We start from the raw sequence: 15,675 nt of genomic DNA on the forward strand, positions 1-15,675 counted from the left end.
TTGCTATTGCCATTACTATTACTATTACTATTACTATTACTATTACTATTACTATTACTATTACTACTACTACTACTATTACTACTACTACTACTACTACTACTACTACTACTACTACTACTACTACTACTACTACTACTACTACTACTACTACTACTACTACTACTACTACTACTACTACCACTACTACTACTACTACTACTACTACTACTACTACTACTACTACTATTACTACTACTACCACTACCACTACTACTACTACTACTACTATTACTATTACTACTACTATTACTACTACTACTATAACTATTATTATTACTATTATTATTAATATTATCATTATTATTATCGTTATTATTATTATTGTTATTATTATTATTCAAATTTTTAGTCCCTGAAGCCGAAACTCCCTAAGGGCCTTACATAAACAAAATACATAATTTTTGATGCAAGTAGAAATAATGATTAACATCTAGAACGAAAGAATAATTCAAACGCTACATAACTAACACTATATAGTAATATGCTATTATAATACCACGTGACGGCGACTCCAAGTGAACTGAATTTAAACATAATGAAAAATTATTATTATTATTATTATTATTATTATTATTATTATTATTATTATTATTAATTTTTTTTCCATTTTTTAAAATTCTTTTTTTTTTCTCATATCGCATAACTTTTTGTCGTAGTCGAACACGTCATTGTCACCTGTTACATTTGTTGCCTTATATGAATATTGCTAGCTACTTTATAATACGTGTAATACGTGGACTGGTAACATTCCCCGCGGGTAAAAGCGAGACGCGCGATTCAAAAATTATCCAAAAACGATATATTTCACACGAATATATGCGTTAGAAGCGGTAATTTATTCATTCGTTAAATGCATTATGTGTATATACCTATATATACAGAGTCAACTTTTCGTTGAATTGTCTATTTTTATTGTTGGGTTATTTTTTTATCATCACTATTATTAATATTATCGTTATCGATATCGTTATCTTTATCTTTATCTCTATCTTTATCTTTATCTTTATCTTTATCTTTATCTTTATCATCATCATCATCATCATCATCATCATCATTATTATTATTATTATTCCTGTTTTTGTTGTTGTTGTTGTTGTTGTTGCTGTTGTTATTCTTATTATTATGATTTTCCCTTGTAATAAAAAAATTCAATTCCATTAAAAGAATTGTATTTCTCATTTTCAGGCCAACGAATTCTTCCGTATTATTTCGCTCCCACCAATAATCGCTCGTCTCGCATATCGCGGTTCGCTTCGGCCCTTTGATCGTTGCGTTTTGATACTGTGTGTAGGTATGTAATCGTCTCTCTAGGTTGTAGGTATAACACGTGGGAACGGGTGGTGTTGAGCTTATACAGAATTAAAGAAACTTATTACAAGCATGAAAATAATACAAAGCTGGGCTCCTTTCATTTCACCTACTTCAGCATAACTACCCGTCGTATTTAGTTTTGATTTTCGAACTTATTTCTGGATTCGTTTGTGTTCTTTGGATGAATATTTTGATATTTCGTATCGTTTCAAATATACATGATCCGCGGCGATTCGCCGCCTAAATCGCGATCCTTACTACACAAATCAATTTCACTCATTTCCAAATGTATTGTAGTGCATATGTATGTATATTGTGTGTAGATCGTAGATATATTATATTCATAGCCCTCCTAGTATACCGCGTTTCGTTTCCACAATATTATACTTCCGCTCAGCGGACATATATGTATATAGTATAATATATGTATAATTTGCGATCATTATTTATAACTTATTATTTATATTTATACTCATATTTATGCATATAATATTTTTTTTCTTTTCCTTAAATGTTTTTTCCCCTCTTACTTTATTTTTCCTAATCTAATTCGTGCGGTGTGCATATATATAATATATACCTATACGTATATGTATTGTATATAGAATTGTCTCTTCCTTCTTTCATCATCATCATATATATATATATATATATTTATATATATATATATATATATATATATATATAGTCGCGCATGGGCGACACTGTGCAATATTGAATTCCTCGTGATTCAACGTTCCTTTTTTTTTCTTTTTTTTTTTTTTGAATTTTTTTTTCCTTTTTTACTTTTATTTTGTGTAATTTTTTGGGTCTTTTTTTCTTATTTTTTTTCTTTCCCTTCTTCACCTCTCCGTAATGGTGATCGCGAGAGAGAAAGAGAGCGGGGAAATTCAAACGCGACCATTTTTCGAGATACGTCGTTGTCGTTCTCGACGCCATAAAAGGAAGAAAAAAAAAGGAAAAAAACAACTTCACGCTACGTCGTGACGCCAGATTGCATTAATGTTGATCATTTATCCTATATTCATACATCCAGCGAGAAACGTTTGAATCATTGTAAAAATAATCGGTGCCATAGATTGATCGATTGATTGACTGATGTATTTCACTTGTTTTCTTTGCACCGATTCACCACGATTGGCGAATAAAAGTTTAAATGTGTTTTGTAAGCAAAAAAAAAAAATGTCACTGCGTATTTGAATTTCCATTAGGTTCGGTAAAAATACAAATGTTGAAGCAAAAAAAGAGTCAACGAGCGTAGAACCTAATACTACAATAGTTTCTGGTGACGACTCGGCGAGATGTAGGCATAATTCAAATTCTCAGTATACTGCACTATGTAGGAAATATATTTCCATTTTTAATTGCACTTTCCTCGCCTTTGAATTTCTCTGCGCACTGATGGTTGTATATTTATATGATACATAACTAACTAACTAACTAACTAACTAACTACCCGTCTATAGCTAAGGTAAGTAACTAACTACCCAACTAACTACCTAACAAACCAACTGACCAACCGGCCAACCAACTGACTAACCAGTTAACCAACTAACTATAACCACCTAACTATATCGGCTTTCAATACACGTAATTCTTTCTATTATATAATTTATACATATTTTACGCGTGTCTTTTAACTATTGCACACAGGCGATTCAGGGGTGCGATGCCTGCGCGACGTTCAGTTTTCAATTCGCAATTTCGGGTGTTGACCAGCGATCGGAGCTACGATTTTAGTTCACATTCAAGTTCGAGGCACGTATTGACACGTAACGGTCGATTAATCGTTACAATAATTAAAAAGAAAAAAAAAAGAAACGGCGATTTTGCACGAGAGACGTGAGTTGAAAAAAATTAGCATTTTTCGTCGCAAACGTTTCGCGGGGAGAGAATTGCTGCAGTTCGTATCGACCCCGTATTCAAAGACTCATTCGTTAGGTTAAGATTCCGCGACTCGTTCCAAGTTTTTGTTTCCTTTGCAATAATTTTATTTTATTTCCTATATTTGAGTTTATAAATTCCGTCTTGAATTTTGCGAAACAAATTACAATTACGTGCCTGGATAAAGAAGAAACTACTTCAACACGTCAGATTCAACTCGAACGGTAAAAGAGAATATGACGAATCATGGTATTCAACGTTTTTCTTTTTTTACCAAAGATAAAAAGCTTTCCTTCCCTTCAATTTTCTCTTTTCTCCTAAAAAACTACAGGCAAGTGGTCATTCAACACGCCGGTCTCTTGAAATTGCGCTACAACGTGGTTATTACCACAAGTTCAGATTCTACATTATACGAAACTGGCAAGATGCGTATCTCGTTAAATAAATACGGCAGCACCGCACCCCTACGCCACGTCAAATCATGCACTCATTGTCTGCAGTTACCGATAAACTAGCGCACGTAATATGACAATGGTAATAATAATGACAATAACAATAATAATAATAATGATAATGATAATAGTGGTACAATACGACACAGCATGACGACGATGATAGTCGAATGAGAACGATAATAGTAATAATAATAATAATAATGATGATGATCATGATGATGATGATGATGATGATGATGATGATGATGATGATGATGATGATGATGATGATGATGATAGTGATAATAATAATAATGATAATGATCACAATAATAGTGATAATAATGACAAGAGCGAAAGCAGAGTGTGCAATAATGTCATCAGAAACAACGCTGCGTCTTTGCTCCGTTTTAAAAGAGTCACGGGTATGTCCGTTGGCATAGTTTGGTGTGTCAGTAGCCAGCCAGCCAGCCTGGCAGCAATGGAACGCGGCTCCGTTCGACCCGCATCCGGAAGCCGTTCTCGGTTCAGCGTCAACGGAAGTCGCGAAGAGACGGGCCTTGGCGGAGGGATGGTTCCTCGGTGTGATCGGCGTCGGTCTCCTTCGCCGGCTCGTCATTTTCCTTCTTCTTTTTCTTCTCCTTCTCCTTCTCATTCTTTTCCTTCTTCTTCTTCTTCTTCTTCTTCTTCTTCGGCGTCGTCGTTGTTGGGCGTACCTATTGCTGGGGAGGGGGAGGGGCTCAAACCGGAAGTGACGTAGCAGTGGTGTCGCTGGCGAGTGCGTGTTTACCATCACACTAGAAGACTAGGCGCCAGCCAGTCCTCATCCGCTAGCTGGACCGCAACCAAGAACACACTTTACCATTTGAACACACAAACGCTGATTAAGTATGGTGTCCGATCTCGAATTTAAATCATTTAGTATTCATCTAATTTACACGCGTGCCCACGTATGTGCAACTATCATTTACCAAAGCTCGCTACTCCGATACCATTCCCCATTTACCATCAAAGAAACAAAACGGGGATTCGAGATGTTTGCCATTTGGAATTGACAAACACGAGCAAAGAACAAACCGTATAATATTGATGCAAATCGGCACATGACACAACTAACAAGATATGTATATACCTAATGTACATTACAAGTGAGGTATAAAAAATTTTGCGTATTTCGTGCAATATTCTAAATACGCGCAAAGCGCCAAAGTCTGATGGAACGTTTCAAAGCCCGATGCTTGCTCGATAAAGTTTATAGGCTATTCGAATTGTCGAGATAGAATTTGACAGGGAGATCGGTACGGTGCTGCAATTCTTTTTCTATCAAGCTTCGCGTAACTCTTTCCGGGTGGTTAGTTAGTGTATCGAATACGCGACCCCCTCTAGCTGAGCCGACCCTGCGCAGATTCCAATAGGCACTTAATCGAAATTGCCCCACTCGTCACGAGAACACTCTATAACCGTCACGCTCCTCTGATGCAGGGGTATTTTATTTACCTGAGCATTCTCACGCGCGAAACATTCGACTTTGCTTATTGCAGCCTCGACTGTAATTTATCCGTCTGAAACCCCGGACAACCCTTTCCGTATCGTTTGGAATTTGCATGAATATAGGATACAAGTTTTTCAGAAATCGCGAACCCAAATAAAATAATTTTCACTATTGAACCAGCAACGAAACCATACCACCATAATTACTCAATAATATAAACACACAAACATGCGCGTTAAAGTTAATGTATATTTGCATAGTACGGACATTAGATACACATGCGGATAGGTCTCGAGTGTCCGGCTTCACTTTATTACGAACCTTGAAGACCTCGTATATAATTGTAATTTATGTCAGAGATAAATTTTTTTTATTCCCTACTACAGGGACCTTTTCTTTTACTATCCCTTACTATTCTCACAAATTCTGAGGTACTGTCGTAAACAAAAGATCAGGACGTCGTCATATTTGTATTTACCGGATTCCGATTAAAGGTTGAAAATATTTCGAATACATGGCGGCTTTTAAGGTGAAATATATTCAATCCGGACACTCGTTACATTATAAAAAACAAAAACCCAGATATTTCATAATATGGTGAACAAAATTCCATTGCAATAAGAATCATGCTGAAAATTCCACGGTGCACGGAGAGAAATTTTTGTCCAAATCCATAATCAACAGAGTTTTTTTTTCCTTCAGTAATGTACGGATTTCCAAACGTATGATTATATCGGAAATAATTAAATAGTGAGTGAAAAATTTATAGACAATAGCGTGCGAATTACAAGACAGTTATCAAACGTATATAAAAAACAAACACGTTCCTAACTCGACGAGCTGATACTCCGAGACCCAGACTGATTTTTTTCTCAAGGCATCCCAGTCAAGGTGGGTGAACAAAAAAAAAAAAAATAACAACACCAAGTACGAAATTATTCGACTGAAAAATATACAGTCTGTGCCTCGCAGCCGTCGAATTCAGGGAATTACTTATACGGGGTAGAAACCGACCTGGAACTGTTGCATGGGGTAGGCCATCATCTGGGCAGGCGGGGGCGGGGGTGGTGCTGCCGCCTGGACGCCGGGGGGCGCCGACACGGTGGTTGCGTGGTGCGGGGGAAGCTGGGGGCCTCCGGGAAGTCCCTGGCCCCAACCAGCGGCCGTTCCCGCCGCATGAACACCCATCCCCATCCTGCGGGAGGAAGAAAAAGGGTAAAAACCAAGGACGAGGCGTCTTTGGATACGAAAGTACGACAATCCCGGCGTATAACAATTGAATACCAGCGAATGAACAAATTGTCGAAGTCAAAGTATGTAATCTATAGGTGTGTGTGTGTGTGTGTACTAGATATGTTCTTAAGGGCAGTGAAATCGAATTTCGATCATCGCACCCCTCGAATTGGTTCGAAATAATTTAACGAAATGTTGCATTTTTTTTTCTTCCATATTTACCTACCCCTAAAAATTACAAGAAAAAGTAACGCTTGCTAAGTGTGGGTAAATATGGAGGAGGAAAAAAAAACATACGTAACATTTTTTTAAAATCATTTCGAACCAATTTTAGGGGTGCGACCATCGAAAATCCAATTCACTCTTCCTAAGGACATTTCCAATGTATACCCACGGTGATTTTGACATGACGGTTCGTTCGTTCACCGCTATATTTGCCTTACTCGAAAAGTGATCAGATATAGCGGGTAGTATCACGTGTTTCGCTCACCCCATGTATTGGGCCTGTTGGTAGCCCGCGAACTGTCCGTAGGTGTAACCCTGCATCCCCTGGAGGAATCCACCTGCGGCCTGCATCTGTGTCGCGGTTGTCGGATACGACTGGGGTGGATACCAGTAGCCGAGCTGTCCGGCACCGCCGATTCCACTTCCGACCCCCGCCACCCCCGCGACTCCAGCTGCGGCCGCAGCGGCTGCCGCCGCCGCCGCGTAGTAGGGGTAGGTCGCTGAGGTGAGCGTCTGCGGGGTGAAGGGAAGAGAAGAGAAGAGAGAGAAGTGAGAGGACGTTGAAACGTTGAAACGTTCGCAATCACGGTAACTCCTGGATAATTGCGGGTGGAAGAGGAGGAGGAAGGAGGCTGGCGGCGAAACGACCACCCTCCACCCCCCACCTCGACCCCCGGCATCCCGTGGAAAATAAAATTACCGCTCCGTTCTCACCTGTCCGGTTTGCTGGGCGTTGTTCGGATCTCCGCTCTCCTTTCCCCAGCTGCACTTCACCGTCTGTCCGTTTATGTCGGTGTTGTGGACCGCGACTATGGCGTGCGTCGCCGATTCTTTCGTGGAGAACCTGCGGGAGGCGGGGAATGAATTGTATTTATCGATTCTAAAACTTACCAGACTCACATCAATCACGACATCCCTCGTCGTACGGTGTATTTGCCAAGTAATATATTTTTTGCAGTATCGAGAACGAGCGGAGAATCGATTCCAGTTACGATACCCGTGCACCCCACTGCAGGGTGAAGTGCGTTACGGGTAATTATTCTCGGTTCGGTGTAATGTACGCGATATACGATGTATGTATATACACATACATGCATAGGTATGTACGTGCCCAAGTAGAAACCGCGGCTTTTTATCATCCCCGCGATTCTTATCTTATCCGAGATTTCTATAATGCGTACGTGACTCAGCGGCTAGACGGTTGTGCCGAAAACCGTAACGTGTCGACGGATTGGAGGGTGGGGGGAGCGCGTAAAAAAAAAAGAGCCGTCCGATAGGCGGGCCCCGTTTTTAACGGGGCATTATAAAAGTAATCTGGACTGCACACGCTTGTGCTCTCCGAGAGTTAAGAGTTAATAAAATGTTTCTATTATCGCGGGGGCTAGGAAGGTTCAACCCTGCAGATGGTTGAGTTAAGGGTTCGTTGCGTAAGAGATCGACTTCTTTTCTCTATCTTTCTCTCTCTTTTTCCCGCCGCTGTGCGGGACGTAAAATGGCAAATGGGGAAAAACGGGGTAAGGATGTAATGGCTGGAGGGAAAAGCTCACCCCCGTCCCCGGGGAAAACGGGATACGAACAGACGCGTCGCCCGGCTACCGTGCGGCATTATGAATTGCTATCTGCCGGGCGTCGTATATCGAAATATGTATATCCGAAGGGATCAGAGGTGGCGTTTTTCACTCCGCCTGCTTTTCCTGCCTTCGTGCTCTGTAGCCGGAGCCGCGTAAAGATATACCCAGGCAAAAGAGAGGAAGAGGATGGCGTCCGCCAATTTCCATCGCCAAAGTTCGAATCGTTTCTTATGAGATTTTCCGATGCCGTTTTCATATAACCGAACGTCTGCAGTGTATACACGCGTATAAAGGCGAGGTAACTCCGCGTGAGTCGCCTTTTCTCTCGTACAGCGCGCGTGCCTCTTTACATTATATTCTTACGTCGAATGAAAGGAAAACGTTTTCCATTCGACCAAAAAATCGCGTACCTTGTACGTAATAACTTCTGGGCAATAAATGTCTGGCGATATCGAAACGTTGAATGACTATCGATCCCGAAACGGAGCGTTGCATCAAGGCTGTAAGATCGAGCCGCCGGCGGCCGTTGACTCGGCTAGTCGTTGAATACGCGAATATTAGCGTTCGCTAATTAAAACTATGCCGGCTGCCCGACGACGGTTCGCGAAAAATAGCGGGTGAAGTTCGAGAGTAAAGGGCGAGTCGCGGGGTCGGGAAATTTCGCGGTCTGCAAATTGAGCGGTGGTGTACCTACCCACGGATGCCGGCATTCGGCGAGCCGAGGGTGACTGGCTAATTCGTTGATTAAAAATTCAAATGAACCTGGAAGACTGAGTTTCGCTCGGTGGAAGGATACGTGCATGATTCGCGGGAACTCCGGAGGGGAGGGGGGGGGGGGGTGAAGGGAGGCAAAAAAAAATCGCTCAATTCGTTTCAAAATCACGGGTTGGACGGGACACGGACGGGGGCGATGTGCGAAAAAGTTTGAAAGAGTCGGAAAATAAAGCGCGCGAGTTCTTGCCGGGGGCGCGAAAAAGGATCCCGGCCGCTTCAAAGTCGCCGCAGGTCTGACGGATACCCGGACTTTTGTGTCCGGGCTGCGAGGGTTTGTTGGGGGTTGTTTGTTTGTTCTCTGTGCGCGGGGGCGGTTTTATTCAACTTTTCCGCATCGGGGTTGAGGCGGGGAATTAAAAGCCGACGAATCGCAGGTGAAACTCTTGGCATCCGAAAGGGGGAAATTGTACGTCGATTTGCAGTGCATATAAGCGACGTTTGTACGACGAACGGTAATTATTCTGGGCAGCCGAGCGCGAGCCATTTCTTTGTACGCGGAAATGGGCCGAGAGTGGAGGGAAATTGACATTCATATAGAACGGAAAAAGCTCGGAGTTACTTCGGCCGAGGCGCTCTCCCGAGTTCTTTTCTTCTTTAACCTTTTCTTTTTTACCCTCCTCACTTGCCTTTCCTTGTACCGGGGCGAATCACTCCCGAGGAAATTGATCCGGGTGTTCGAATCTGTTGCAAACGTCAACGTTCAATCGACGAAACGATCATCGCTAGGGGAGGAGAGCGAACGACGACGTTTGCTGTCTGCGGTTACGCGCCTCTGCGATTTTTACTTCACTCGCGAAAAATTGGCGCGGGTAATTGATGCTCTGTAGATTTGATCGAATGCGGAAATTACGAAGCGGAGCACAAACCGAACCCGAATATTGTGCGGGTAGAAAATTTAACACGTAATTATAGACATTTAATTTCACTCGGTTACTAATTAAACAGGCTCGATAGTCAATGGCGGAATTTCAACCGGTTATACATGAATGACCGAGTGGCAATCAACGATGGAATTTCACCTGCTTGATATTTGGTGGAATGATCACAGAGTGGTGAAATAACGCGGGGGATCGGGATATTATTTTCGATCAGAAATGAACCGCGGCGTTTAATCAGAAGTACGAGGTTCAGGCCCAATTGCGAATCGAACAACATCGAGTAGCTGCTGCGGTTCTAACAACGCGAGAATTGAAGAGGTTGAAATCGACGTAATCAAATACCGTATTCGAATTTTAATAAATCATCGTAAGCCCTCGTCTACGTTGAAGCAGACGCGCGTGCCGCGCGTGTGTCGGTGAATTGGCTCAAACGCGACTTTCACGCGGTAAAAAACCCCGGCGTGCACACACGCGTCGATCGATTCGCGAGCGGGGGATGTTACGTAGAATTAAATAAAAGCGAACCCTTACTCGTAATTGAATTATCAACTTTACCGCGTTATCAGGGCTTTCAGTCTACCCGGCCGCGTTGATAATGAGAAAGTGAGAAAAGAAGAAAAAAGAAAAACAAAACGCCACCGGCAATTTATCCATACAATCAACAACATTCCCGCCGATCGATAAAACTCGAATTTCAAACGTCTACTTTGCGATTAGACCATGCACATACCTATTATACCGCACGTTTCTGAATAGGTCACTGTGTAATTTGCTAATGGCGAGCATATTCCGTGACAGACATACGTATATGTTCGTATATCGAATGCTCGCGGCGCGTGTCTTTCGGGTTAGTCACGGCGAAAAAAGAATCGTGTCGACGAACCCCTTGAGACGAATTGATTCTTGTTCTTGAATTTTGAAAACACGTGATCTTACCCATAATGTTTGGCACTCGGTTGGTATGAAAAATTAGCTGCTTTTGGAAGATACGGCATGGAATTTTTAGAAAATAACCGTTTCGACGAATCGAATGCTTACAAAGACATCCGCCACATCCGTCACATATTTCGTTCCGAGAGTTTCCAGCCCCTGAAAAAATGTGCGATCCGTGGTGTAAAAATAGCAAACGAATCGACCCCCGTAGAGCCAAGGAGAAAGAACGAAGCCAAGACTCTCGAGACTTTGGGACTTTGGTTAACTCGTCGGTGTGAGGGGGGGGGGGGGGGGGGAGGGGGGCGGTAAGAGCATGCATGGGCACATACGGACCGTAAATCGTGGTGATCGCTTCTAGGCTCGTGCCTCCGCTTTGCGGCGGCGGTCGCGTGTGTCCGGCTTGCGTTGGTGGTCGTGGGGATCGCGGTGCAAATTGATAGTCCGTGCAGATCGTGATCCAGCACGTGAATCCTCGAGGAACCGAGCCGGAAGGTATCCCTGGAGTTATACGATATCGCGTATCAAGCTACACCGAAACTAAGTACGGAATCGACCAATAAATGCACCGCGATGGCCGATTCACCTCGAAAGATTAAGGGCAGACGTACGCAGAATCAGTTACGATCTACAACCCCTACAGAGATTTACGCCGTTCGCTTACGCGGTTCCCTTCCTCATTCCGTCAATCGCCGACGTTATTACGCGATAGATTCTTTTCACATACCGAACGACGAGGGATGAATGTATGAAAAATCAAGGTAACACAACGTAAGCATGTTGAAATATTATTATATTCACAATGTTATTCCACTCACCTGACAAACGCGTATCCCTTATCCTTGAAGACGCGTATCTCCTGTATGGAGCCAAAGGGCGAAAAGGTTTTCTGCATGAGTTCTTCGGTGAGACCGTTTGTGAGGCCTCCGCAGTAGACGGTGCAGTTTGTGGGGCTGCTTTGATTATAAACTTCGTCGAAAGTGAGCGGCTTTGAGTTTGCTGTAAGCAGGGGAACAACTACCTCTTAGCTGATATTCCGAGTAGGTCGGTTGGTAAAACCTCGGATGACTCGCCGGCTCGCCAAACGCCAAAGCCAGACGCTTTCGCCCCCCCCCCCCCCTTCATCACCCTTCTTTTCATCTCTCGTCAATTTTTTATCCCCCCCCCCCTCGATCCCTGCTTTCAAATCGCGCATCTTACGGCACGAAAGTTTCGTTAAACGAAGACATCGCCGGTGAATCCCTTTCCCTCCCTTTGTTTTCTCCTCGAGTGAAGCGGCGTCGCGTCGGGCATCGGCGTTGCGTGACGCTTGCGAGGGAGGCTGGTTTCGTTTGGTTCGGTTATAGGCAAAGCGTGTATTATGGGTATGTACGCCGGCCCGTAAGTATATAAGACAAAGTGCCGGGGATTCCCGGCACACGCATGCCCGGGTGTACATACCCGACTACACGCGTACAAACACACACACAGACGCGCGCGCGCGAAATGCGATAAATTCAAGAGCGAAGACGACCCCGACCACCGTCTTGTACAGTGTACGTACCCACCGCAGGTATACGTGCATTACGTGTGATACATCTACGTGTACTCGATGTTATACTCTATCTTGGAAATTCTCAAGTTATTATTCAGCCCGAAATTGCGCGGGTGGATGATACCGTGCGTGCGATGCGCACGTAAAGATTAGCCGAGTCACCTACCTGCGATCTTCGTGCGTATTAATAATATATGTCAAGTATTTGTGTCAAAATTTCTTATCATTTCTATTACGTTATTCCAGTTCTTCATACGCATCGTAGATGTATATCGTACCGAGGTAGGACTGACTCTGGGTCACGTCTACACCCCTGAATTCATCGCTGGCCCGATATAATGTATACGGTGTACGTTATGCGATTATATATAGTGCGCAGAAGCGTGTTAATATTATAAATTGCAACTATGATAATTATTATTTCATACTATATAGAATATTGGACGAAAAAGTGTTATTTAAATTTTATAATTGTGGAGAAAAAAATAAATTTTATGTACCAATTATTTTCAAGAGCATATCAACACAGAGGTGGAAAAGACGAAGGAGACAGAAAATTCGAATTGAAAACGAAATCAAAATACTACGTAATTGCAGAAAGACGTACGATATGTATTATGTATACCTATGTACATACACAGAGAGACAGAGAGAGAGACAGAGAGAGAGAAAGAAGAAAACGATAGTAATGAAAAGTCAATCAACGATGTATAAAATACGATACTATATAAATATACTTGGACGAAACGTTCACAGTATACACAAATTTCCATACAGTTATACACACAGTATGGGCTCAATGCCTAATTACATGTACATACTATACACACTATGTGACAATACATACAGAATAAAATATGTTAGTGGGTAGACACAATAATAATACATATATTTAGGTAAGAAAATGATGGAGGAATATGCTTGAAAAGAGAGAAAGTAAAATCTGAAAAAAAACAAACAAAAAATGATTAAGTAAAATACGAAAGAAACGAAACGATAATAAAAAGAAATAATCGTTTTCGTAAACTAGGAGAGTAAATCGTACTCACTAGAAATTCTCGGCATCATCCTTACGTATATTGTATTATCCAAATAGCTGTACTTGTTGTATACGTATAATTAACGAGCGAGATCCCAGTCAATATTATGCCGGGTGTCTAGCTGGGTAGTTACTAATTTCTCTATTTCCATCTACGCACGCGGCTGAAGAACGCTGAGTGGTTATACACAGACTCTACTAAATCCACATCACTCTGTGTGAACGGAAGAGACGTGTACACGTATATATATAATGTATACGTATCACCTGTGCGTTGAAGAGAGTGCAGGGACGGGAGGTAGAGAAAGAGAACGGAGGAAAAAGAAAAGCAGAAAGGGAAAAAGTGAAAAAAAAGAAAAAAGGGAACGAGATGTAAGCGTAGGGTGGCAAGGAGGGAGAGAAATAGCGAAAAAAAAAGAACGCTGAACAAAACTCGGCGCAGAGAGAATTCATGATGAGGGTAAAACCATCCTCGTCGGTTTCAAAGGTCTCCCATATAACCCTGGCTACATCCACTGGAGCGCTTACAACACACTATAACGCGGTGTTATATACGCCTAGAACCCGCGTATGCCATCAAGTATAACGTAGTGAATCTGCACACGAGAATCTATGCATATCCCTGCTTCTATATTCAACCGTGCAGCAACGCCGGCTATAAGGTACTCTGACGTAAGGGCGGAAGTACACGCGCCTCTCTCCGTGTTCCAGACGTAGACTGCACCCGCTGCATATTTAACCTCTATACTCGTATCTGCGCCGAGGAAAGATGATGGTACACGATTCTGAGTGAAAAACTTGACGATTGTTATACCTGCTTCAACCGATTTTTACGCCATTCGAATACCTGTCGACTTTTCGTCGCGCAATTTTTTTCTCCTTCATTCGAGATGGCGGTACTTTTTCAATCTCGCCAATCTTCACCCCGACTCACCGTTTTAAGGTCAGCGGGTCGGTTTTTTATCTTGGAATTTTTTCGAAACCACATTTTAATCATTCTTTGGCTAACGTTCGCAATGACTTTCCGATCAATTTTTGAACTCCGGCGATTGGTCACATCGACAGACTTGGCAAATATATTTGGTCCAAGTTTAACGTAAATCAGATAGGATTGCAAGAATATTTTAACTATCTTCACCAGCACTATGTCGAATTCCTCATTTTAAAAGAAAAAAATTTTTTTTTTCTGTTTATCAGGGAGAATAATCATCGAGTGCAAATTTGAGGAAACAGGCGTGTTAAAGCCCCTAAAATTCCGCCCCCCCCTCCCCCCCCCCCCCCCCCTGGGGATCAGCTAGCTCGGTACACGGGTGCTCGTTTAACGCTGCAACGAGCTGGATGTCCGTAGAGCCGAGCGGGTCGTTTGTTATCTCGGTTTCAGGTATGTCGGTCGTCGCTCCATGTCACGGGAAGATGAAGCTCTCCGCTCGAGCCCGCCGACAAGAGTTTCCTGGGCGAGGGCGCGTGTGGCCGGCCTATATCCACATCCAGCCCATTAGGCAGCTGATTACACGGACATCCCGTCCGCGCGGGGTGACGCGACACGCGGCGATGCACCGACGTAGATTACCCACCCCCACCCCTATCCCCCATCCCCGCAGTCAGCTGCCGCGAGTCTATAACCTTCAGGGGGTGTCAGCCAGTAGGAATACGAGAGGGATTTTGGGTCCAGATTCCTACTATCGACACTTACCGGCATCTTGCCCAGACTCAAGCCTTTCTCCGTTATACCTTGACCGTTGGTAGGAGGTAAGACAGTGAGATTGTTGGTAAAGCAGCGTGATTTTGACCACCGGTCGATAAAATTGTCGACAAGACAGTGTGGTTCGAATTTCGGTAGATGAAATTGTTGGTAAGGCAGCCCGATTGTGACCTTCGTGTAGGTAGAGCAGGAGTCGATTACTGTAACGTCATCGAGGAGAAGGGTTCGAGTCCGGATGAGACGTCGTCAAGGGTCGGCAGTAAGAATCTAGACCCAGAACCCCCCTCGTATCGCTACTTCCACCTCTTATTTTTCGCTTTCGGTCATCCGCTACACCTAGTTTCGATTTTTCGAACCCGCGGGGGGATGAAAGGCAGAGCGTGTATTTGATGACGAAGTCCGTCCGTCGGGCAAGGTGAATTATTTGAGTTCTGGTAGGCGAGGGTCGTGTGTCGGGGGCGGCAGGGGCGGTGCTCGTAACTTATCGGGAACTTGTCGCGCGGCCGCAAATGCACGGATATGAGCGGAAAGAGAGCGTAGAGATAGCGAGTGGGGCGGGGTGAAATGACGGGGGCGATGATGCGGAGGCACGCGCGCTTACTTTTATGGGGATTCGTATGGGGCGT

At 43.2% G+C, this 15,675-nt stretch overlaps 1 protein-coding gene across 8 annotated transcripts in view; it reads right to left on the bottom strand.

The window, feature by feature from the left end:
* LOC124222387 (nucleolysin TIAR) overlaps positions 1–15,675 on the bottom strand; it is a 376,350-nt gene that overhangs the window by 3,147 nt on the left and 357,528 nt on the right. For 7 of the 8 annotated variants that reach the window (XM_046633280.2, XM_069137359.1, XM_046633274.2 and 4 more), the window contains 5 exons: positions 11,593–11,773; positions 7,336–7,465; positions 6,887–7,134; positions 6,178–6,358; positions 1–4,505 (listed from right to left, as the gene is read on the bottom strand). The exon at positions 1–4,505 is cut by the window's left edge and continues 3,147 nt beyond it. In XM_046633280.2, coding sequence (XP_046489236.2) covers positions 4,464–4,505; positions 6,178–6,358; positions 6,887–7,134; positions 7,336–7,465; positions 11,593–11,773 — 782 coding nt within the window. In that variant the 3' untranslated portion in view covers positions 1–4,463. Of the gene's footprint in view, positions 4,528–6,177; positions 6,359–6,886; positions 7,135–7,335; positions 7,466–11,592; positions 11,774–15,675 lie in introns of all 8 variants that reach the window. The other variant, XM_069137358.1, reaches the window with a different exon arrangement.

This window comes from Neodiprion pinetum, chromosome 6 (genome assembly GCF_021155775.2).
Source record: "Neodiprion pinetum isolate iyNeoPine1 chromosome 6, iyNeoPine1.2, whole genome shotgun sequence".
Taxonomy (NCBI): domain Eukaryota; kingdom Metazoa; phylum Arthropoda; class Insecta; order Hymenoptera; family Diprionidae; genus Neodiprion; species Neodiprion pinetum.